Consider the following 24,431-nt stretch of genomic DNA (forward strand, 5'->3'; position numbering starts at 1 on the left):
TCCTTTACTTTCCATAGAGCAATCTTACTAACTTTCACAAAGCAGTCTCTTTTCCAAACTGTAAGAAAAGCCCAAACCAAAACAAACAAATAGAACCACTAATTTCCAATATTCACACAAGGTTTTATAACTCCCACTGGTTACCCTCCTGCCCTATTTGAGCCCTCTGCAATTCTCAGTTTTGAGGAAGTAATTAGCGTTGTAAATATCATTCAAAAGATAAATAAGACATTAGCATATGACATTCTTGTATTTTCTGTCCTGTAACTCATTTTTTTTTCTGCATAAGTGAAGGTTTTCCTTCAGTCACTGGTAATGACATTTGCATCATTTCTGTCAGAATAACAAACTGTAGTTGTAAGAATAATTTAATGTCTTCTTATAGTTCCGTGTCTTGTGTTTTTATTTTTTTAAGACTAAACATAATTTGATATCTTGCATATTTAGTCAGCAATTCCTTGGAGTTATTTGAAACAACTTTGCAGACAGCTTCCTTGAAATCTTTTAAAACTGCTTCTGAAACTACCGCTCCAGTCTTTAACTGTGTATTTTTACAGGTCAAAGTCCTTTTTGTTCCAAAACAGTTATAGTATGCAGGAACAAAGGCAGATTCAGTCAAGTCTCTCTTTAGAACAGCACTGAGTTTTAGTGGTTGCAGAAGTTTTCCAGCTTTTCTACAACAGAATTTAAGATCATGGTAGATCAAAACAGAGTGGTGAATACTCCCTGCCAAAAGACTGAGATGACTTGGCCCTTTTCTCCCTCCCTTCCCCCTTCTTCATTTTGTTTGTTGCTTAAATGAATGGCAGAGACCTCCTTTTCATGATTTTGTTTTCTGTGAAGCTGACAATAGCTGCACAGAAACAATAGCTTCTTGCATCACAAGGATCTCTAGCAACATCCCTTACAGATGCTTTCACTCAGTACTATTTTCCTTTTTTGATCTAACCAATCAAATAAAGCTTTTTCCCTCCTCTTATTTTGCAGTATTATACCAAGTATGAATATTTATTACTACTTAGTTTATTTCAGGGCTGTCAAACATTGCCCCCAATTAAAAGGCAGAAGCCTTACATTTCATACACATTTAAAGTCTGTGTTTTGTCTTACCATAGAATGGTTATAGGATTTCAATATAAGACCATTAATGGATCTTTGAGTAATATTTTAATTCTTCTGAGTGGTTTGATGAAAGCTTATTGTGTCTTAAAAATCATCTGGTTGGGATTTACGTTCATCCAGTTCATTATCACCTGAATTCTTTATTCCATTAAACTATCAAGATAAACTCGGGAATTTAATTCACACATACGGTACAGAGAATATGTGAATAAAACAAAAACTTCATCAGTAACTTGGAGTTTTGTAGAAATCAAAGCATCTGCTTTTCAGACGAAATTAATTTGTTTACCTCATCTAGAGCCAGAAATAAGGCTTAAGTATGCTTCTAAACACAAAGCTTTATATAAAACTCTCATTCTACCTCCCTCTACTTACATACTTACTTGGTGGGTTCAACCACTGAAGGCAATTCCTAACTTACTAGGAATTGCTAATTACTAGCTGGCCAGGAAAGGAAGACAATGACAATACTCACGTATGGGATTGCACAGAGCTTTCAATGCCTGATAGAAGCCATGGTAAATTCAAATTTGCACTTAACTACAAGTGTCTATGAAATTAATGATAACTTGAAAGCAAAATAGCATCCTTCTAAATGAAAGGCATGGTGATCCCACTGCCAATTATGCAGCCAAGGCCAAAGACTTTCTGCTATATGCAATATGTTTTATACTTGACATTATTTTATTTCTGCTTGGGATTTCACAATTGCATTTTACAGTGTCCTGGGATTATCAGTGTTGCAAGTACAGCATGAGCGGCAAAGAACAAGCAGACTTTTCCCTCTATGAATATGGGAAACCTGAAATTTGCCTGAATATACCTGATGCAGCCAGCACACCACTGTGTAAACACAATAAGCCGCACTGAAAGCAGTATTATTTGAATAAAGAACAAAAAGTTTCCTGATTATATTCAAGACTTTAAGTACTAATTTCCCTCACTCTTTTGAAGATTCAAATATAAGATCAGACTCTGAGCCTCTTCAAATAAAGAAAACTACAGAGAAAAAACAAATATGCTTGAAAAGAAACAGCTTAATTACAATTTACCTGTTTGAAAATGTCAGTTAAAGTTCTGGTTAGAAGCACAGTTATGTAAAGTTGTATCTAATAACTCTAATAACTTACTCCTATACTCTAAGCAATTCTAAAATTAACTTGGGTTCATAGCAAAATAAAAGAAGAACTGAATTTAGACTGCAGTAGCAATCAAATGTCTTCTAGGGATGCTCTGTTCATGTAAACAATTCCTATCACTACAGACATAAATAAATAAAAGCATATATCTGATAAATTAATTCCCTTTCCTAGGAAAGGTAATTCCAATACAATTCTTTACTTGCATTATCACTAACTGACTATGCACTATCACTATTTGTCTAACAGATATAAAAATCTAGCTTTAAATATTTAGCAACGAATTCTGCATAACACTCTCCACCAGAGAAATGGCAATACAGTCTTCCTTACATCCTCCCTATCTAAGTCAGCTATTTTTCCTCATGGAGAATAAGGCACAGAAGAGAGTAGCAAAGCACAAGAACCAATAGCCCCATACTCTGCCTCCAACAGTGGTTTTACTTTAAAGAAGTATTTATCAGGACAGATATTTCTTCACCAGCTTCTATTAAATCAATGGCTTATGGATTTTCTAAGCCAACAATTGACTTGTTTATCATGATACTTTCAGGAATAGAACAAAACACATTTCCAGGGTATCAGACACAGTCAGTACCATTTTATAGCTACATAATTCCTATAGAATTCGAAGCATCCCTTTGCAGAGGTCATAGTTGCAGGAAAATCATCTCAACCATCTGTCTATCCCTATATTTGGAACACCATTACAAGCTATAGCCTTTTTAATTCTTGGAGTGAAAATGAAAAAAAAAAATTGAAACAAGAATATAGCAACTGTGAATGTTCTATGGAAAGGAACAAGGACAAAAAAAGAAGAAATAGCACACATCAGAACAAATGCAGTATGAACAGGTTCACAGATATAACCAATAGCACTGTATGACAACTTACATCAGGACTGACATAGTTTTATTTCCCTATCCTCCCTTCACCTCATATATTTAATGAAAAACTAACACTGACATGGTGGGCAGACAAAAGCCCAGAATCAACCAGCCGAACGTGGATTCACATCCATAGTCCAAATCATTGCAACAAGCTTAATTTAGGTAAGTATCTAAAAGTCTTAAACTTTATTACAAAAAATTCCAGTTCTATCAGAATCTTTCACCCTAAATCTGGAAATACATACCGAAAGCACCTGTATGTCCAGACAACATTAACTATAGCACAGTGACATGATGAGAAATTACATGATTAGATGATGAGAAATATCAAAAGCAGACGTTTTCTCAAAAACTGTATTAAATTTCAAATCTCATCATGATTGACCATACAGTCTGCTTACTGCACCTTCTCACTACTGAACAAAATTCAGAGTGCTCGGGAACCCTTGCTGCAGACTTCTGTATCTTAACTTTGTGTTACATTGGAAATTTAACTTAACTCTGAAAACCTAACCCTAAACCTTACATTTATCTAAAAGGCAGTGGATTCTTTTACTCTGTAATGTACATTTACAGTGAACACTTTTTTTATTGCTGACAGTGGACTGGCAACACAATGCTACTCCTGATGTCAAGAGTACAGAACAAACAATACACTGGGAGAAAAGTTCATAAAGATAAAATCACATTGATGATGTAAGCAGTAATTGCCTACAAAGGAAGAAGTTATTAGAAAATAAGCAACGAAATGAACTTCTTCCATTCCGTTACTCTCAAGCACCAAAATAAATAAACAATCTAGATGGCACATGCCACAGATCAACCCAACAAAAACGCTGTTCAATTTTGTGCTTCAGGAAAGGAGCTCCCCTAATGAATACTTCACACTGTTCAACTTTTTTTTACAGTCATTGAATAACTAGGTACATTAGAAGAACTCAAGGGGTAATTCATCTTTTATAACTTTGGCAACAGCAACAGTTCTCGCTCAGGCATGACCTCTTTCCAATGAGTCATCATCTCTTCCCACCTCATCAAGGCGTAAGGCCATGCTTGATGCCATGTTGTCACGAGACCATGTGATAACAAAGACTTCATAAAGCTGTAAGAAGAAAACAGGAGCAAAACTGGGACCCTGCAACAGGCTACTACAGCAAGTGGGGGCAAAGCACAATACTACTGAACAGAAATGGAAGACAGGATTCCCCCGTAACATAATGGGAGGGAGGAATAAAACTGTGCTGTATATAAACTGTGTAATCCAAGCAGCCATATACAGCTCTGTGTTAAACACAGAACAAAAAGACAAGAAGGTTCTTTGAAGATTAGGATTTCAACTCCTGTCATCCAAGAACTATTTATACAACACATAGAAGACCTACATAAATATGTGAAAATCTTCAAATTACAACGGATATCCACTTACTGCATATTAAGAGCCAAACGCTTAGAGTGATTTTACAAAGAACATGGCAAACTTAACACATCCTCCTGATCAACACTTTGGTAGCAACCATCCCCAGAAAGTCTGGGTGCAATAAAATGAGAACCTGAACAGGATAAGGAAGTCTGAAGGTCAGACCCTCTAGCCCTACCAACAATAGCAAACTTGAAGCCCTGTGTGTGATCTGACCACTAGGGAAGGACAATAAAACATTGTGTCAGCATGGCTTACATGGGGATTAGGTAATTGAGTGAAATGATTTAAATGTGGTAACAAAAAAAGACTTAATCACAGTGAAATAACTGATACATGTCACCAAAGGAAAGAGTAAAAAGCACATTACCACTTAAACCTATCTTTCGGAAACTCTGAAATAGGGTGACTACCCAAGCCTGAACAGAATTTTTATAGCAGTATTATACCTTCTATAAAATTGTGTTGCTACTGGGAGCTGCACATAAAGGTCAAGATCATCATACCAGATTACCCAAAAACACAGAGGATGGTGTAGACACTGACAAACCCATGCCATGGAAATTGGGCTTTAGAAACAACAAAAATCGTAGCTCTTACCCTTATTTAGTAGCGTTTGTATCTGAAGGCAGAACAGTCTCCATGTTTTGGCAAGGTTAAGGACAGAGCAGCTGCCACTAACTTTTTGGACTAACTGGATTTTCTTTGACCATGATCATCAGTTTCAGGTGTTCAGATATACATGACAGAAAATCCAAAGCAGATGATTACAAAATAATAGTCATCAAGACAAGATTTCTTCCCGCCTCCCATCTATTAGAGGTTATTTAAACTACACATAGATAGGAAATAAACTACCTTTTATGCCTGCCTGTGACTGTGGTGTTTCTTTAGGCTGTGGTACAGAACTGGATACTCCCACCATCCATACCAACATTCTCCTTAAAATTATGCTATTCTTCCAGCATTCATGTCTTCTGGTAATAAGTTCCACATGACAACTATTCCTAGTTCCTGCTCTTTTCCTTGTTTCAAGTTTTCTCTTCCAAACACTGACAGTTCTCCTGGTGCTTTTATTAAGAAAAACAAACAAACAAAAAAAAAAACAACAACAAAAACAAACCACCACAAGCTCATGATCTTTCTTATAGCACATTCCTTTTCCTAGACATTCTATCCAGTCTTCAGTTACTCTTCCCTTACAAGAAGGTCCTTTCCCTTCTCTGCCACATTATTTCTGACACTGTGAGACCACTGTATCCTCCCCCCTTCTCAAATGAGCAATTACATAATTCATTCCTCTGTTCTTCTAGGTAGCATTTCAGATTTGCAGAGACAAGAGAGAATAGGAACAGCCTGAGGAAGAAACAGACTGAACACAATTGGACTGGAAAAGTAAATGAAAAATACCAATCAACTTTCCAACGGTCTGCAGGGCATTAAACAGATTTATCCTATTTCATCAAATGCTGAACTTAAGGAAAAAAAATAAATGCAAATTATTCTTTCTCCACATAACTGTATAGATCTTCGCACAAGATAACACGGATAATGCATAAGAAGTGAGGATACATGGGTACAAGTTCACTTCCGAAGCAGTTGGTTATTATTTTTTAAGGGAAAGTCATCACCAGACAAATGTCTGTTTTTAGACCTCAAAAATAAGCACCTCTGGACAGGGAAAAACACCCATACAGCCCACACTCCAGCTCTTCAATGTATAAGCACATTTTTCATGACTGGATCCACAGTTACTGCTGGCAGTTCACAAGCTAAAATGAACAAGCTCTCTCCCATTTCCAAAGCAGATTATCAAAGCATATTTCAAGTAACATCCACAAATTGTACTGAAATATGTAACAAATTTCAGTATCAGAAGTGATTATAAAAAGCTCAAATAGCTGACGACTTGATTTGTATTACATTACGAGAACCTAAGTTATCCCATGCAATAGTAACTGGAAACATTACCTGTAACTCTAGACAACTTTTATACCAATGTTTATCCAACTGAGAAAAAACAGATACACAGCAAGCAGTTCCGTAGCGTCAGTTCATGAAAATGCTGGGTTTTATCCAAATACTGGTTTTCATGCATTTTTGGCCATAAGTTCCAATAATGCCTTCCATTTGTACATCTATTTTCTATTCAGACATAAGAAGTCTCTTGTGAAACACTTAAACCTAATTGGAGCTTATCAAAATGACAATATATAACTTTCTTTCTAGAAGGTTCTGGTCTCATTCTCACACTTATTGTTCATATATTGTTTGCAATACTGTTGTAATGAAGAATGATAAGTTTTAAGTGTGATGTTTTTACAAAAAAAAAAAAACAACAATCAAACTATTCTCTTAGCTCTCATTATTATTTAGAGAAAAATAATGGAATTAATAAAGCATTATCTGGATTCTAAAAACCATTCAGTGTCGCTGATGGAAAGATGGGAAAAAAATATATACTTCCTAAAACAAGTCCATTACTAAAAAAAACAAACAAAAAAACCCAACACTTTTATTCAGCAAACAAGCATAAGTGTAATTTTTAAAAATTTCTTTTATTTCTCAAAATATAAATTTAGTTTTAAGGAAATGGAGTTCTTTAAGATAAGACAGTATGGGAAAAAATGCCCAGACTGACCAACGTAATGCTTCAGCAGAAAATTTCTGTAAGAATTTTAACTGTGCCTTCAACCTTGTGTAGCTCATATGATATCACGCCCTGATGCTACATGGAACACAGTTCAGGGTTTGGTGGGTCCTGGTAACTCACTTTTAAGGAAGAATATCATACTTCACACTTTCTCTTTGTCCCAGTCATGCTTTTTCTGATATTTCTGAGGTCACAGATCATCTGACAGTAATTTGAATTCCCCCGTCCTGTAGAAAACTATCAGATTCAAAAATCCACTAAATTAATGCGATTAATACATTATATCAGGGAAAAAAAGATATTGGAGACAATGAATGAGACAGCCAGTAAGAACAACAGAACTGGCAGAGGCACACTCTCTTTGTCAGAAGCAGCTAGATCAATCTTGATTGCCTGTGTAACCACAGCTCAGCTTGCTAATAACCTACCTTCTGAACACCAAAGCCACCTACATGCAATCTAGTGTGATCTGTTCTTTCAGTATTTGTCTCTACGTTCCTCTCTATGCCCCATGAACATCTCTAACATCAGTCCCACGGAAGGCAAGCAAACACTGCAACAACCAGGATCTACTAACCCCAGTACAACTCTGCAGTGTGGCTGTTCACACAAGGAGCACGCTAATGCAAATACTCAAAACCCTACAGTGCTATGATGAAATAACTGCTGAGATGCTGTCCCCCTACTCTGCTACTGATGGGTAATATTTAACACATTGCATCTCATATTTAAGTGATACAGCAAAACATGTGATTTCTTAATCGGAATGAAAATTTAGCATTATTACATTCAGGAGTTAATGTTCACACTTCTGGCTTCATAAGTGAGCAGAAATCTGAAGAGTACAAAAGAAAAAATACTGGAGCACTGTCATGCCTTATCTTGAAGAAGACATCCAAAACAGCCAGTAACATGTAAAAAAAAATGGACACAGGCCTCAAAAAACAGTAGCACAAGTTGCTACAATGGAGTTTTCTGAAGCCTCCTGAACTCTGCAGGCATTATGCAAATCACTTTTGGAATTATCAGATTCTTTACGTGAAACACAAGCCATCGAGCACAAATTGAGGGTTTGGTGCAATACCACATCCAGCTAACAACTGAGCATTTGATTTTTTTGGTAGGGTTGAAGTGTACTACGGGAGATGGGAAAGACAAGCACAAAGGCTTGCTGCTTGTTTCTGCCTCATGAAACCACGCTGACCACCTCTGAATCTTCTCTTCAAAACATCTGGCTGTTATCAAGCTCCTGAACATGGGAGAGAATAAAACTCTTCCAGAAGAAGGCAGCAGAACCCCACCCTGTGCTAGGAGGTCTCAGACCTCATGAGGCTGGGAATGGATGACACACTCCCACTCACACCACAGAGCCAAAGGCACGAGCGACGCACCTCCCCATTCTGGCAGAGGCCACGACCCGGCACCTCAGCGTGGCACAGCACCCTTCATTCACACGGGCTTACAGCTGCGGTCAGAGCAGCACCGGGCCGCAGCAGAGAAGCAGCCATCCACGGGCACAAAGAGCAGGCACTTCCCTTATATTTTAATCGTATCCGAAATAATACCGCCAGGCCTTCCATCAGGAGACGGAAGCGTCCAAAGGCATTTATTCCAGCGCACGCCGCACTGTCATTTTCTGAGCCCACAGCCGCCACGACAGAGCGAACGCGAAGTTCTCCCTTCGCACGACGCGCCTCCATCACCAAGCTCCATCACCGAGCTCCATCACAGAGCCCCCTCCCCGAAGCCCCCCCCTCTCCCCGAACCTTCCTCCTGTCCTCCAACCCCCGCCCCCTCCCCCGGACCCCTACAGCGCCCTCCCTCCCCCCTTCGCGCGCCCCCCGTCCGCCGCCCCTCCCCGCGCTGCCGCAGCCTCCCCGTGCCCGGCGGCCGCCGCTCCCCTGACAACCGCAGCGCCGGGCCCGGCCCCTCCCCGGCCCCGCGCACACAATGGGCCCGGCGCGAGGCCCCCTCCCCGCCCAGCCTCGCGGCGGCGGACACACCGCCGGCCCGACCCGGCCCCTCCCGGCTCCCCGCCGTGCTGACCATCGCTGCGTTTGATCTCCACGTAGATCCCAATCTGGATCTTGCCGAAGTTGGCCGCTGCCATCGCTTCATGGGGTAGCCGAGGAGAGCGGAGACGCTGCCGAGCGGGCGCGCGGGCAAGGCGCGCGCAGCAGCGGCGGGAGAGCGACCGCGGCGGCTCTGGGAGAGCGGCGGGGGAGCAGGGAGGGAGGGTCGGGGAGGGGGAAGAGGGGGGGGAGAGAGAAAAAAGGCGCCGGCCGGATACAACAGGCGCCGACCACCGTTGCGCCTGCGCGCTTCGCCTCGGCGTCACAGCGGGACCGGCTGACGGGGAGGCGGGGGCAGAACCAGAGCCGCTGCGGCCTTCCTTCGTCGCCCGTCCCCGCCTCGGCAGAAGGCGGTGCTGGGGCCGCGTGCACGGGGGCGCCCGAGGTGGGGCCGAGGGGCTGCCCGACGGCGCTCGATTCGTTCGCCGGCGGTTGCGGGGTCGCGCGCGCGGTGCCACGGGCCGGGCCGGCGGGCTGCGCCTCCCGCACCTGTCCCCGGCTGCGTGGCTCCAGATGGTGGCTGAGCTGCTCTGAAGTTTTAGCCTAATAGCTTTATCCGCCTGCTGTCTGCTCGCAGGGTCGCTGCTGGCAGGTGAAACAGCTTACGGGACGCTGCGGAGCAGCTCCCCCACCTGTCTGCAGCTCTCGAAGCCGAGCAAGGCCGCGCTAACAGCAGCATCCCTCTGTCCCCGCCCCACCGCTGCCCCGTCTCGGTGTGGAACAAAGCGCAATGCATGTTCATCGTTTGGGAGTGATGACCCTGATGCCAGACGAAGTCGAGACGCTGCCTCCTGGGTTTCTCCTTGTGGTTGCAACTGCCACAAAGCCACAGTGGCTTAACGTTGCCCTTCTCGCACCGCTTTCTGGTCACCTTGGGCAGCATCACAATAAATGCCCCTTAGCACACAGCCTCTTCTTTCCCCAGCAAAGCCTGTCTATTAAAAATAATCCCCCAATCCACACTCCAGCCAGTAATGCCTAACGAGGGCTGACACCTCATTGAGAGCCACCGGCCACGGCCTCTCAGCTTCTGAGCCCCTCAGCTTCCCCTGTCTCCACTTTCAGACCCACTCTGAAACCAGAGCAACCCACTTGACATTCATGACTTTTGGCTCCTGCAGGCCTTCAGAACGCATGTAGAGAAGTGCACACGGAACAGAGCCAGAGAGGAGCTGGCAAAAGGTTAAACAGCAACAACTGTCTCTCACAGCTTGGTTGCTTGGTTGCAACTTGTGTTGGCATCTGTTCTGGTGTAAAACGCCCTTTTGGTGAACTGCTAAGGAAAAAAAACAGAGGATGAATAAAAGTATAGAACTTTTTTGTTTTTTAATGCATTATAAGTTTAAAACCTTACTCTTGCCCTTCATTTTTTACATGAGAAATTGGCCTTGAATCACATTCATGTTTATGGTGGAATTACTAAAGGCAGATACTAAAGGCAGTAAGAACTTATTTTGACTTTCTAGTTTGTTTAGTGTCTATTTAATTTACAAAGTTATACTGCTTTGAAAAACAGTGATGCTAAGCCGAGTGGTGCAGTCAATACAGTAGAAGAAAGGGATGTCTTGGACACCCCTGAGAACATAATAAAGCCAGTAATAAAGCCAGCGGATCAGAGAAATCCTAGGTATGAGTATGGACTGGGAGATGACCTCTTTGTGAGCAGCCTTGCTAAGGACTTAGGGATCCTAATGGGTGAAAAGCAGGTTGTGAGTCAGCAGTGTGCATTTGCAATCCAGAAGGCCAATGATATTCTGGGCTGCATCAACAGAAGGATGAGCAGCAGGGAGAGGGAGGGGATTATCTCTCTCTGCTCTGCCTTTGTGCCCCATCTGGATTACTGTGTCCAGGCCTGTGGCCCCCAGCACAAGAAGGATATGGAGCTGTTGGAATAGCTTCAGAAAAGGGGCGCAGAGATGGTCAGGGTGCTGGAGTACCTTTCCTATGATGAAAAGTTGAGGAATTTGGGATTATTTAACTTGGAGAATAGAAGGTTCCGAGACCTCACTGTAATCTTCCAGCACCTGAAAGAAGCTTACAGGCAAGAGGGGGACTGATTTTTCATGCAGGTTGATAGTGACAGCACAAGAGGAAATAGACTCAGAAGAGGTTTAAGCTGTATGTTAGGAAGAAATTCTTCACTAAGAGAGTGATAGGGCACAGGCACAGGCTGCCCAAGAAGCTGTGAATGTGACATCCCTGGAGGCATTCAAGAACAAACTTGGTGGGTTCCTAGGCAGTCTGATCTGGTGATGGCAGCCCTGTTCATGGCAGGGGGGTTGGAACTAAGTGATCTTTGAGCTCCCTTGCAACCCAAGCCGTTCTGTGATTTTATGATTCTAGGTAAATGATCTGATACAAGAAATATGATACATTTGAAAAGGCCTCTTCTAATTACAACAGAGCTAAGGATGTGCATGTTCTTTTTGATCTGTAGGTGTTCTTAAATGAAAATGCGACAGATGTTTTAGACCTTAAAAATTAGACGTGGTCTGACACTGAATTAAAAACTTATTTTTTTCTTCTACTCGCCATATTCCATGGCACATCAGGAATTTGCACTGTAGTTTTACGCTGTTGGTTTTGTGCAGTTTTTACTATATGGATTGTATCGTCATTTAAAACTCCCCTCCTGCTAGACACAGGACTTCATGAATAAAGTGATTTTAAAAAGAAAACTGCCTTGTCTATAGAGATAAAATATTTTAATCCATTTTCCATTTGGTACATATCATGATTTTGTGATTTTTGGTTATCGGTATTCCACATCATAACACCATGTAATGCTCTGGGAGTTAAACTGTTAATGCTCCAGTTCTGGGCACCTGTCTGGAAGAGAACTACACACCCCGGGGAGCTTTTCAGTCACAGAGGAGATATAACCCCTGACAAGGTCACCCGATGCGCTCTTCTTTGTCAGGCTCTCCTCCCTGCTGCTCAACTGGACTTCTCACCTCACCTTGGTGTTATGGAGAGGCCTTTCCACCTTTCAGACACTCTCTCTCACTGTATTTGATTGATTGGCTTCAATTCTAATTATTAATTTATGTTAATGTTATGTTATATTTAATATTATGGTGTGTTATCTTGCATTCTGATACTGTATTTAGTAAATTAGTTTGTTTCTCCTCAGATTGTTGCCGCGGTTTTTAATTATTTTGGGGTCCCCTGTTTCCCTTTCCTGGATGCACGGATTCGTGAAATCCTCCTCCCCGCTAGTCATGGGACTGGGCCAAACCAGCCCGTAAACCGTTGACAATATGTAATGAAGTATAAAAATCTCATTTTCATGTAGCAACATCTCATGGTAAATTTTGCTATATTCAAAACTTTACATAGCCGTCCCTGAGAGTTCAAGTGTTCAGAAAAAATCACTCAAAATCTTCATAATTGTTCAAAATCTCAATAACTATTCTTATGTCTTCCTCAACTGTGCTCTAATTTCCTCCTGAAAAATTCTGCAAGTTATCTTCCCAAATAAAGCTGATGTATTACTAGAATGGTAATACTTCTTGTGTTATTGTTTACTAATTAAATATTAGGGAAAAAAAATGATGTTAGATTTTTTTGCTTTCACCTTAGCATAATAGCAATGTGTCTGTAGTAGAGAATCCTGGTGCTGAAGGTGTAGTTATAAAACTCAAACATACTTGTCAGATGTCACTTGCACACCTTAAATAGAGCTGTTGGTGAGAAGCAGACATTCATACCATCATGACAAAATGTTCTTCAGCAGTGTTTTGAAAATAGAGCAGATTTAAGCAAAAGTTTATCATTCCTCCACTGGTCACTGATATCATCCCACAGCACTCTGCTAATTCCTGATGTGGCTTTTCTTATTCCTTCTCTATATGTTCCTCAAGAAAGACATTTCCCAAAAGTCTCTCATCTGCAAATGGCCTGTTTGCATGTTTTCATTTTTTTTTTTCTTTTATTTATTTCCATGTGGTTTCTCAAGGTAATTCTAGATCTTGCCTCAGAAAAATCATAAGGCTGCCATATGGGTACACGATCAGACCAAAGAAAATAAGAAAATATGAGGCTCACAGACCTCTAGTGTTATCAAGAACATCACTCTGCGTATGGAAGCTCTGGTACATTTCAATCAGTTTGGAAGGTCAGCCAGAAAAGTGGAGAAGAGAAATTGTTGATTACATTTATCCCCAAAGTAAATGCATATACCTAAATTGAACTAATTTCACTTACTGCTTTATTATTGCAATATGAGCTGCACATCTAAAAACCACATTGCATGCAGACAGATAGAGCATTGCTAGATACCAGTTTAAGAACCAAAATTGAAGAAGGGTAAGAATGTATGCTGGGCTCTCCAAAGAAGAAGGCATGAGGAAAGCATTGTTCATTTGGGAAAAGCTCAGCTTGCTCTATGGCAATGACCTTCACTTTTGCTCTGTATCTGCAAATTCAGTGACAATATTTTTGCTTTTTTTTTTAATATTTATACTATTTGTGTACATTGGACAAATTAATCATAGCATGTAGCATCTTACAGCAGTCTCGAAAAACTCACTAGTTCAAAAGCTAGTTCACAAATTGATAGAAGTACTGAGAAATAACCAAGGTCAACACTGCTTATTGCAGTAAACAGTGACGTGATCACTGTGGCTCTGATTCATGCATTACACCTTCTCTTTTTCATTCTATATGTTGCTGCTGAATGTCTGGCCCAAGGAAGCTATGTGTCTGGTCATATTTAATTATGCTTTTCTACTGATTGTATGGAACACAAGCAAAATTCCTGCAAGATAGCAAACTACTTCAGAAAAATCATTAGTGAAGGCAGATGAACCTATGTCTCCTCCCAAGCCTCCTGCTGCCAACAGGTAAGTCCAGAATAGCTACAATATGGATATTGAGCCTTCATCCTCCTCTTTTATCCCATCTCTCCATTCTCCAGAACTTTAACAGAAATCTCAGATGCTTTGTAATAAAACAGCTGGACTTTTCATCTGAATGAAAAAAAATGCACTACTTACAACCTTCTGCAATGTGCCATATTGCTTGTGAAAATGGTTTTTGCATGAAAGTAGCTGCCTTGTAGCTTAGTCTAATGATTAGATCCCATCTTCATACCTATTTTGCCTTGTAAAAAACAGGATGGTTTCTTTATCTGTTCTTAGAAGTTATCCTGGAGCTTTCTATGTATTTCTGCATCATTAGTGCCAGTATTGGCAATAACAGATATTTATACCTATGGTATTTTTGCCTTAACACAAAATATTTTAGAACATTCTTGTGTTGGAATTTTAATGCAGGTTGATAGTGATAAACAAGGGGAAATTGACGATTAGATTGTCAATGTGCTTTTGTTTATGTTTTTACCATCTTATAACGCTCTTTCACAAATGCACAATAACTTGTAATTTAATTATCTGGAAGAACTTATGTAATTCTCTGGCAACACCCATATGGGCACTGGGCACATGGTGATGTATACAGAGAACATGAAATTAAATCCTGAGCATACCCAATGAACTGGAACAGAGGTTAAAAGAAAAAAAAAAAAAAAGAAAAGAAAAAAAAAGAGAAAAAAAACAGCTTTCTGAAGATTTTCTGTCATGAGGCAGTGAGGACCTACATTCAAACAAAAAAGATAATTTAAAGGCAGATAGTTTGCAAGTCAGTGGGTTTTATTCCACATATCCTGTAAGAAAGCATATGAAATAAGTATACTACAGTAATCCCAAGCTTGCTGACACTGACACTAAAAATGCTGCTGCTAGTTCCTTGGCTGTGCAAATGAAGCACAGAAGGGCATGCTTTTTAATTGTAATGATGCATAATTTTATAAAGTAAAAATATTGCAGCTTTCTTTTTTTTTTTTAAATTGAAGTCATTTAAACTGCCCAGGGCCCCATCCAACCTGACTTTGAATGCCTCAAGGGTTGGGGCATCCACAATTTCTCTGGGTAGCCTCTGCCAGTATCTCACCACCCTCTGAGTAATAACTTCCCCCAATATGTAATTTGTATTTCCTGTTTTAGTTTAAAAGCACTTCTCCTTGTTCTATCACTGTTAGGCCATGTACAAAATCAGTTTCTGTCTTGCTTATAAGCGCCCTTTAAATACTGAACTACTTCGCTTGGCATACATATTTCATGCTTGTGCTAAATACTACAGACATAGTGAACGTATACTGGGGAGAAAACTGTTTTTTTATATTTTATTCTCAAAGTGTGTAAACAGTGTTTGGAGTTTATCCTCATCTTTCCACTAAAAGAAATGAATTTGCATAAATTTCTAGCTCCTAAACTTATGGATCTGTATCATTAGAGTGCTATAAAGTATCCTCTGATTCCCAGAACCATACCTAAGGAAGATATTTTCTTACTTTTCTTCTGGCAAATATATAATAAACTTTCCCTTTTTAATGTGGAGTTGATGAAAATTCAGTGCAATGAAGAAAAGTCTTGTGAAATTTTCATTTTAGCACCTTTGGACTTGCTCATAACAGTATGCTGTAGAATACTTTAAAATAGTCCATCCACAAGATGTATTCATTGTAACATGATGTTAAAAAAGAAGGAGCAGACCAAAATACACTCAAATGTATATAGTATTCTGATTTCCTCCAGTCGTAACGTCTAAGAGAAGCTTTGTCTGCATTTGAGAAACTTGGCCCCATCCAGCTTCTCACACTGAAAGAGCATCTGGCACAAGCAGCCAGTTGCTAAATTGAGCATGTGAAATAAATTCACAATTTTCAAGATTTAATACATCAAGAAGATTAAATATGATAACAACAATATTAGACTTACAAGTGAGAAATCAGATATTCAAATGTTGTGCTCCAGGATGCAATGCTAGCGCTTTGAAAATTCCCCTGGTTTATTCTATGAGGAAGATTAATACAATCCAGTGTCATGCTCTTGCAAAAGCAGCACAATGGATGTTAGATGTGTTCGTAAAGAGTAGCATGTGGAAGAACAGAAGGTAACGGCTTTGGTTTTCACAGCAGCATCAAGGCCTCGTCTGGAGCAACACTTCAAGTTACAGACAGCAGAAATTACGAAAATATGGAGGGAAATAGAGTTCGTAGGAGAGGCATATAGTGTATCAGTTACTTGAATTCAGAGAAAAGGCTTGAAAACCTGGTCTTGTTTATTCCAGAAAGTCTGGAATGAGAAGGAATTGGAGGTAGTGGCAACTAATTGCTCTACATGTCCTTGAAGATCTGGATTAGTAATTTACAGAATCACAGCATGGTTAATGACCTCTGGATGTCATCTAGTTCAACCCCCTCCACACCTAGAGCACAGTCTCCTGCAGGTGGTTTTCATAGGTGTCCAAGGAGGAAACTCCACAGCCCCTCTGGGTAACCTCTGCCAGCGCTCCATTGTTAACACATCACAGCAGTGCTCCCTGTTGTTCAGAGAGACTTCAGGGACACAGTACTCCCGGTGTGATCTTAGCAGTACTGAATGGAGGGAAATGATCACCTCTCTTGACCTACTGATGATGCTTTTCTTAGTGCAGCCAAGAACACCAGTAACTTTCATAGGGTTAACCTTCTGGCTGGTGTTGAACTTGGTGCCCTCCAGAACTCCTCTACAAGGCCCTTTTCTGCAGAGCTCCTTTCCAGTCACCCAGTGTCCTGATGTCTGGGATTGTTCTTAACCTGGAACAGGACTCTGCTATTCTACTTTTGAACTGCATGATGTTCCCCCTCAGCCTACCTCCCCAGATTGTTGAGGTTTCTCTGAATGGCTGCACAGCCCTCTAGTGAGTTAGCCACTCACCACAGTTTTGTGTCACCCATGAGTTTAGTAGGGGAATACTCTGCCCCATCATCTACATTGTTAATGATGATGTTTAACAAGTCTGAATGTAGTACTGACCCCTGAGGTACTGTGCTCATTACTGACCTCCAGCTGACTAGATTTTGCACCAGCTAACTAGATTTTGCACCAGTGACAACTATCCTCTGAGTCCAGCTGTTCAGCCAGTTTTTGATCAATCTTACTGACAGTTCCTCCAGTCCATAATTCAAAAGTTTCTTTATAATAGTCTTATGTGAGTGAAAAGCCTTCCTAAGTTACAGGAAGGCAATATGCACTGTTATCTCCTCATTCCTCCCACTGGTCATTTCATTATAGAAGCTTCCTCTTGGTGAACCTGTGCTAACTATTCATGATGACTGCCTTCTCCTGGAAATACCTGGAAATAATTTCCAGTACATTATAGGAAAAGTATGCACCTTTCTGTTTAAGCACAGTTTAAGAGCAGTAAGCATTTGGTTTGATGATGCAGGGAGTTTGCCATAATCCTCTGGTGAAAGTGATTCAAGAAAAGATTAAATATCAGTCTCTGAGCAGGTGGATGGAATAGATGACCTATCTCACATCCTTGCAGCCTTACATTTCTGTTATATTTATGGCAAATTCTTTTCCTTGAGTGGAAGGCCTTTCCTCTGCCTGGGTTAACAGATTACCTTTGAACTTCATGGCTGTTGTAATCTTAGCAGTGCATTTAATACTGTGTCCAACCACCACCCATGCAATTTACCAGATAACTTGGGCGTGCCTGCACTAAGACATTTAAAGAAAGAATCTCTCCCTTTCAGTATGTTAGCAGAAGAGGTGGAGGCCTTTCTTTTTTCCAAATAATTAGGTACAAAACCACTGAAGTGCCCTTCGGGGGCATTAAAATGAAGTTACTTAGTAATTACTGGGTTGTTACAGTTGCTATCATTTTTCATTTCTAATTCTGAGGTTGCAGTCTCAACCATGTAAACAAGAAATAGACAAAACAAGACTAAGCCAAGCCGTTCCAGAATGTGCAGTATATGTAAAACTAAACCTAAACAACGGAAACTTTCCCATCGGTTTTTTTTCTGTGGCTCATGGTGCAGCACCATCTGATATAACAAAAATAGGAAAATAACAGTTCTGAATTAGGAAAAGAACAAAGTTCTATCCTGCAACTTTCCTCCATTCGTATTCGTATCTTAGAGATTATTATATTCACTCTCACGTAAAAGAGAACTACACAAATAAGTGACTTTTTTTTTTTTTTTTTTTTTTTTTCAAATTGGTCATCCACAGAGAATTGCTGAAAAGATACTAATGCACTGAAAAATGAGGAAATAAGGGACAGATGTGCTTTGACCACACAGGCTGCAACCCAGAAAGTTGTCACATTAATTGTTAAATTACAGGACTGTTGCCTTTCATTCTCAGTTTTGATTACCTATTAAAATCCTTCTTAAAAATGAAGATGAAAATAAAAAAAGGATGAATAGATCTTTGAACTAATAATTCATGGAGATCTAACAGGCAGCTATGGATATTCAGATCTCTGAAAATTAGGGGTTACAGTTAAGTATTTAATTTTTTGAATTCTGGAGTTAAAAAATCATCTCAGAACTTCATTGTCACGGTCTTGTAGATTGTCACATTTTCATAAAGCCATCTTTCCACCATGTCCCAATTTTCACCAAACATGAAGCAAATAAAACACCTCTGAATGATGATGCTAGTGAACAGGTCAATAATAAGCAATTGTGCTGTGTATTAAAAAAGAACAACAACAACAACAAAAAACAGAACAACAACAACAAAAACAAAAACCCTGGAGTTTCAGTGCATTCACACAACTCTATTTTATTTGTAATAATTTCTTCTAATGACTTGTCACTGTGGATATGAGCATAAAATGCTGAAATCCATTTTTTTAGGGACAGCTAAAGACCATTTTCTTAAGACAGCTTGGGTCACTGCAAAATATCTGCCACACTAGCGGCCTATGGTAGTGCAGGACTATGGGAAAAGCTTATTTTAATGAGTCACAAAATGGCAGGTTGAAGCAAGTTGCATCAAAGAGATGGCTCAGCACCACCAGATGCAAGAGGTTGCTTGGTAGGTAAGCCTAGCTAAATAGAAAGTATGGAAGAGATAGGGAATAGAATTCCCATTGGGCCTGTATGAATCATAAAATGAAGACATCTCCCTGATGTTGTATCAACACTGCAGAGTTATGACCCTCCATCTGGAAGATGAAAATTCAGTAGACCTCTGTGGATTAAAGCAACTCTAGAGTGATCTCTTCTGCCTCTCTCTGCTAGGAGAAACTTGCTTTTCAAATCTGTAGTGGCACCTGGAAAATGAAGGCAATGAAAAATTTTATTTCTATAGTCCAAATCTGTTTCTTGGATCCCAAATAAACTGAGGCACTAAGGATTCCTCCAATCTAAATACAATTAATGAGAAGAAAATTGAAGATCAACATTCCACATAGTCCTTGTATACTACATAGGTTTGTCCTAGTACTGAGCATACTCTGTGTTCATCGATGAGTCGATGTGTCTGCATGAATAGCACTGCTGTTACACGTAGATTTGTATTTTCAAGACTGATCGTCCTAGTGACTGCATAGCCTGCTCTTGTTGCCCAGTCAATAACAGAAATAATGCAGCACAGCACTGCTCACCAAGACAAATACTCACATACCAAGGTGCTATATTTTATTTTCGTGATAATCTCAGCTGATTAACATGGTACGTCTTCTAGTTCAAGGGTATGATTTGTTATCTAAGAGGTTTTGTTTCAGATTTTCTGTCATCAAATTCCACTTCCAAAGCTCATCAGTTCATACTGAATATTACCATCTTATTTCATTTTACTTAGGATAGGAAGCTTCCTTTTAATTGAAACTGCATCAGTGTTTCAAAGATTTATCTGATAAAAGTGCATTTCTGCCAGACAAATTTTATATTCTTACATTGCTTCTCTGTTTCTGTATTTATAAACTCTTAGCTTGATCTTCAAATGAGCTTTATTTATTTGGCTGTCATTGTTCTCACAGATACCACAGTGGATCTGGGAATGAATTCACAGATGATGATGCTTTTCTATGGAAACAGTGAATTTCAACCATAGAGAAGAATATAGAAGAAAGAACAAAGGAATTGAAATCTTTCTAGTCCTGCTCTATGACTTTCTTATTTGCTCTGAGTTACTAACACAGCAGGAGACATGAGGAGGACAGGAGCTTACCTGAACTACTGACTCAAAAACAGATTTGTGAAAATGACTGGGGAAATTGCAAAGTACATAAGAAAGCTGTAAGGAAGACAATAAAAGTAACAATCATTATGTGAAGAATAAATAATCACAATTTTGTGGTTTTTTTTCCCCAAGGAAGAGGGAGGGGCTTTTCAAAATGATATTATATTTGCCACTACACAATCTTCACGTGTACCTGTTTTATTCCTAAAATACACCATAGCTTTTCCTGAGAAATATTCTGGAAAGTCTTAAACAACTTCTTCTCACATATTTCCCTATGTTTTCTTCTGACACTTTTTTTTTAAATTATTTATTTTACTGTAACTGCCATAACACTTAGGCTTTTCCTTATAAACTAACTTCCTGAAATTATGTAGTGAATAAAAAAATCATGTAAAAATAAAACGTGTTGCACTTCTGGTTTTATATTTATTCTAATACTTAGTATTTTTATAGCAAAATATGTATCCAAAGTACAGAGCAAGCATTTGTCAGCTCTTACAAAGCCACTGGCATTTGATAGGAGAATGACTGATCTGTCTACTGGGAGGAAGACTCATTCAGAAGAGTCCTGTGGTGAAGGACTGGGGGATTCTGGTATAAGAAAAGATAGGCATGAGTCAGCAGTGTGCACTTCCAGCCTGGCAGGCCAAGTCTATCCCGAGCTGCATCAACAGGAGTGTCCAGCAGGGATAGGGAGGGGATTGTCACCCTCTGCTCTGCCCTCATGAAAAACCATTTGGAGTACTGCCTCCAGGCCCGGGGTCCCCAAGAAGAATGTGGAGGTGTTGGAGTAGGTCCAGAGGAGGGCTGCAAAGATGATCAAAATGCTGGAGTACCTCTCCTATAAAGAGAAGCTGAGAGAGTGAGGCTTGTCCAACCTAGAGAAGAGAAGGCTCCAGGGAGACCTTATTGCAACCTTCCAGTACTTGAGGGAAGTTTATAAAGAGGATTAAGACCAACCTTTTGCGTGATCTGATGGTGCTAAGACATGGAAGAAATGGTTTTAAATAAAAGAGGGATGACTTTAGATGTTATGGGAAAATTCTTTACTCAGAAAGTGGTGAGGCACTAGCACGGGCTGCCCAGAGAAGTTGTGGGTGCCCCATCCCTGGAGGCACTCAAGGACAGGTTGGATGGGGCCCTGGACAGCCTGAGCTAGTGTCAGGGGCTTGGCACTGGGTGATCTTTAAGGTCCTTTCCTTCCAAACTAGTCCATTCTATGATTCTATCATTCTGTGATCAGGTATCAGTAACAAAACTGAAAAATGTACAAATTAACTATGTGCTCCTAACAGATTAATGTAGACAGTTATAGCTCTTGACGGTGGAGTGTATGCAGGTTGTATGCCACCTCAGAGTTTCTGTTCTACTGTTTCAGCTGAGCTGTGCTTTCCAGCACTCACCAGGTTGATGGTTCTGGTCCCAGTTTGCTCAACTTGCACATAGTGTGTTGTGATCTGAAGCACTGTCTGCTTGCCTGCCTTCTATGGTACAGCTCGACGGCCCAGACAAACTTCTTAGCAGACTTGTCAGCAGTTCTTCTCAAAATCCATTGTAAATGCAATACATGCTTTCATAAATTCCCTGGCTTGTAGCATTCTTCAATATGTTTATTTTTAAGTTCTGGATCAATTATTTCCATTTTTTATTGTGTGATAAATTTTCAGTCCCAGATATAGCTGCTCAAAGTGAAACATCAAAGGTGCACTTTCAGAATGGGTGTCTTCCTGGTTAACTACCAACCAGATCAGTAATACAAAGTGATGACATTAATGCATCAGTCAAGTGTCATTATCCTTTGAGATTTAAGTGCTTGAAATAATCAGAAGTCACATGCAAAATGGAATTTACAGTCTGTTATAGAAGCCCAGTCCATAGGATCAGAATTCAAAACTTTTAGAAGATGATTCACCTTTTTGCTGCATATTTCTGAAATTCCCTAAATTAATTCCTATAGGCTATACATGGAGAAATGTTTCTAGTTTTTCTCCTGTTTTCTCTGAAATTAGAGCTGAAAATGCTCATGATGCAAGGGTACTGACTTTGTGACCAAATGTGGAATTTTACTGATTATATTTTAGAAACTGGGTTGCCTTTAAGTGAAGTGTTAAATATTTATATTCAAACTTAATCCTTGACATGCACTAATTCTGTCTTTTAAAGAATTTGATGGAACTTGCAGGGCTAAGTATAAATGCTATAAAGCAAAAACCTGTCTAAATCAAAAAAAGAAAACGTAACCCTAAAACATAAAAATAGCCAGAATTTTGTCAAGCTGAATAGCAGTTTTTAAACTCCAGTATGGAATTAAATGCAAACCATTGAAATAATTCTATTTTTAAAATCAAGTAATTTCCATTCTTGAGAAATTGAGAATAAATTGGTACAGTTCTCCACATATCCAGTAAGAAACAATACCATATCAGCATTTGCTATATCATTTTTAAAACAAAAGTGTTTAGATTTGACTTCTGATCGATATAATCTGTAATTGCTGTCATTAAGTGCAATTGATTTCTAAGTTTCTCTTCATTTTTTTGTAATTAACGGGCAAGACTAATGATAAAAAGATGACAATGTCTGGAAGAGGAATAAACACAGCAAAATCACAGAATTGGACTGGAAAGGACCTCTGGAGATTACCTAGTCCAACCCCCTGCTAAAGCAGGTTTCCTACAGTAAGCTGCACAGGAAAGTGTACAGACAGGTTTTGCTTATCTCCAGAGAATGTGATTCCACAACAGGCAGCCTGTTCCAGTACTCTGTTACCTTCATAGTAAAAAAGCTCTTTCTCATGTTCAGATGAACTTCCTGTGTTTTGGATTGTGCCCATTGCCCTTTGTTCTGTTGCTGGGCACTGCCAAAAAGATCCCAGTTCCATCCATTTGACTTCTCTAGATATTTATAAGCATTGATAAGATGCCCTCTCAGTCTTCTCCAGGCTGAACAGCTCCAGGTCTCTCAGTCTGTCTTCATAAGCAAGGTGCTCCAAGCTCTTCATCACCTTTGTGTACTCTCCTCACCTTCTGGACTCTCTCCAGAAGTTCACTGTCTTTCTTGAGCAGAACTATGAACATAGTGCAACAGATGTGGCCTCACCAGGGAGAGGTAGAGGGGGACAGCCACCTCCCTCGGCCTGCCAGTCACACTCTTTTTAGTGTATCCTAATATATCATTGGCCTTTTTTGGCCACAAGGGAACACTCCACACAAGGGCACACAGTTCCTAGGGGTATGGCTGAATTTGGTCCTTGTTCGTACAATTTGTGGCTAGAATTTTTCTTAGTGCGGAGGTGGTATAGAGATTACTTTAATATAAGAAGAATAAATAGGGGGGAGGTGTAAAATGTAAGTTTATAGAATGCATTTTTAAAAATAGTTTAATAAATTAAAAATCAGTTTAAAATATTTAAATTGCAGTATACTGGCTTGATCATATTTACCTGTACAGTGATGGATTTTGAGAGAATGCTGAGTGTGGATACCATTTTCCTTTCATGTGGAAAGTAATGTTTGGAAACAGTATAACTGGAGAAGACAGCATCTCCTAAGAGATAGCTGGGACTACCTTAAGACAGTCTTTACTAGTTAATATTTTGGAGAAGAATTTGAGTTTTATTCTTTGTTGAGAAGAAAAAGCTGTTGAATTGTAAATGTGAGCAGTGCAATATCGTCATGGATACATGAAAAGAAATCAAAGAAATCCTCTTTCGTAGATGAAGAGGAAACTGTCAGTGCCATGTAGCTTAAACTTATCTTGAATATTCTTATGGCCTAGATTTTTCCTGTACCCCCAGTCCATGCTCTAAGTTGTTCTTTTCAGTAAGCAGAAATAATGATTGTAACTGCAGTAACTTCATACAATGTTACTGCAGTTGTTTCAGCAGTATTATGGAACTCCAAACATCAAAAATCACAGGAAACAATACTGTGAATGTACTGAAAGATTCCCATCTGAATTCACTTTATCTGAATTGATCACAGTACCAAAAAGATACATTGACTTTTAATCCGCTGAAACCAGCGCTGCTAGTCTTTACACCTTACATGGGAATTCTGTCTATTTTACGTATTCTTGTGCTCAGTAATACCTAGAATGAATGAATTTT

The 24,431-nt window shown here is 39.8% G+C and overlaps 1 protein-coding gene across 4 annotated transcripts in view; it reads right to left on the bottom strand.

Annotated features, from left to right (window-relative positions):
- The window catches only part of KIF2A (kinesin family member 2A), a 53,171-nt gene extending 43,697 nt beyond the window's left edge, over nucleotides 1–9,474 (bottom strand). For 2 of the 4 annotated variants that reach the window (XM_052670431.1, XM_052670430.1), the window contains exon 1: nucleotides 9,268–9,474. In XM_052670431.1, coding sequence (XP_052526391.1) covers nucleotides 9,268–9,331 — 64 coding nt within the window. In that variant the 5' untranslated portion in view covers nucleotides 9,332–9,474. The remainder of the gene's footprint in view (nucleotides 1–9,267) is intronic. The other 2 variants (XM_052670433.1, XM_052670432.1) reach the window with 1 other exon arrangement.
- Nucleotides 9,475–24,431: the final 14,957 nt, after the last annotated feature.

This window comes from Tympanuchus pallidicinctus, unplaced genomic scaffold (genome assembly GCF_026119805.1).
Source record: "Tympanuchus pallidicinctus isolate F22 unplaced genomic scaffold, pur_lepc_1.0 scaffold9, whole genome shotgun sequence".
Taxonomy (NCBI): Eukaryota; Metazoa; Chordata; class Aves; order Galliformes; family Phasianidae; genus Tympanuchus; species Tympanuchus pallidicinctus.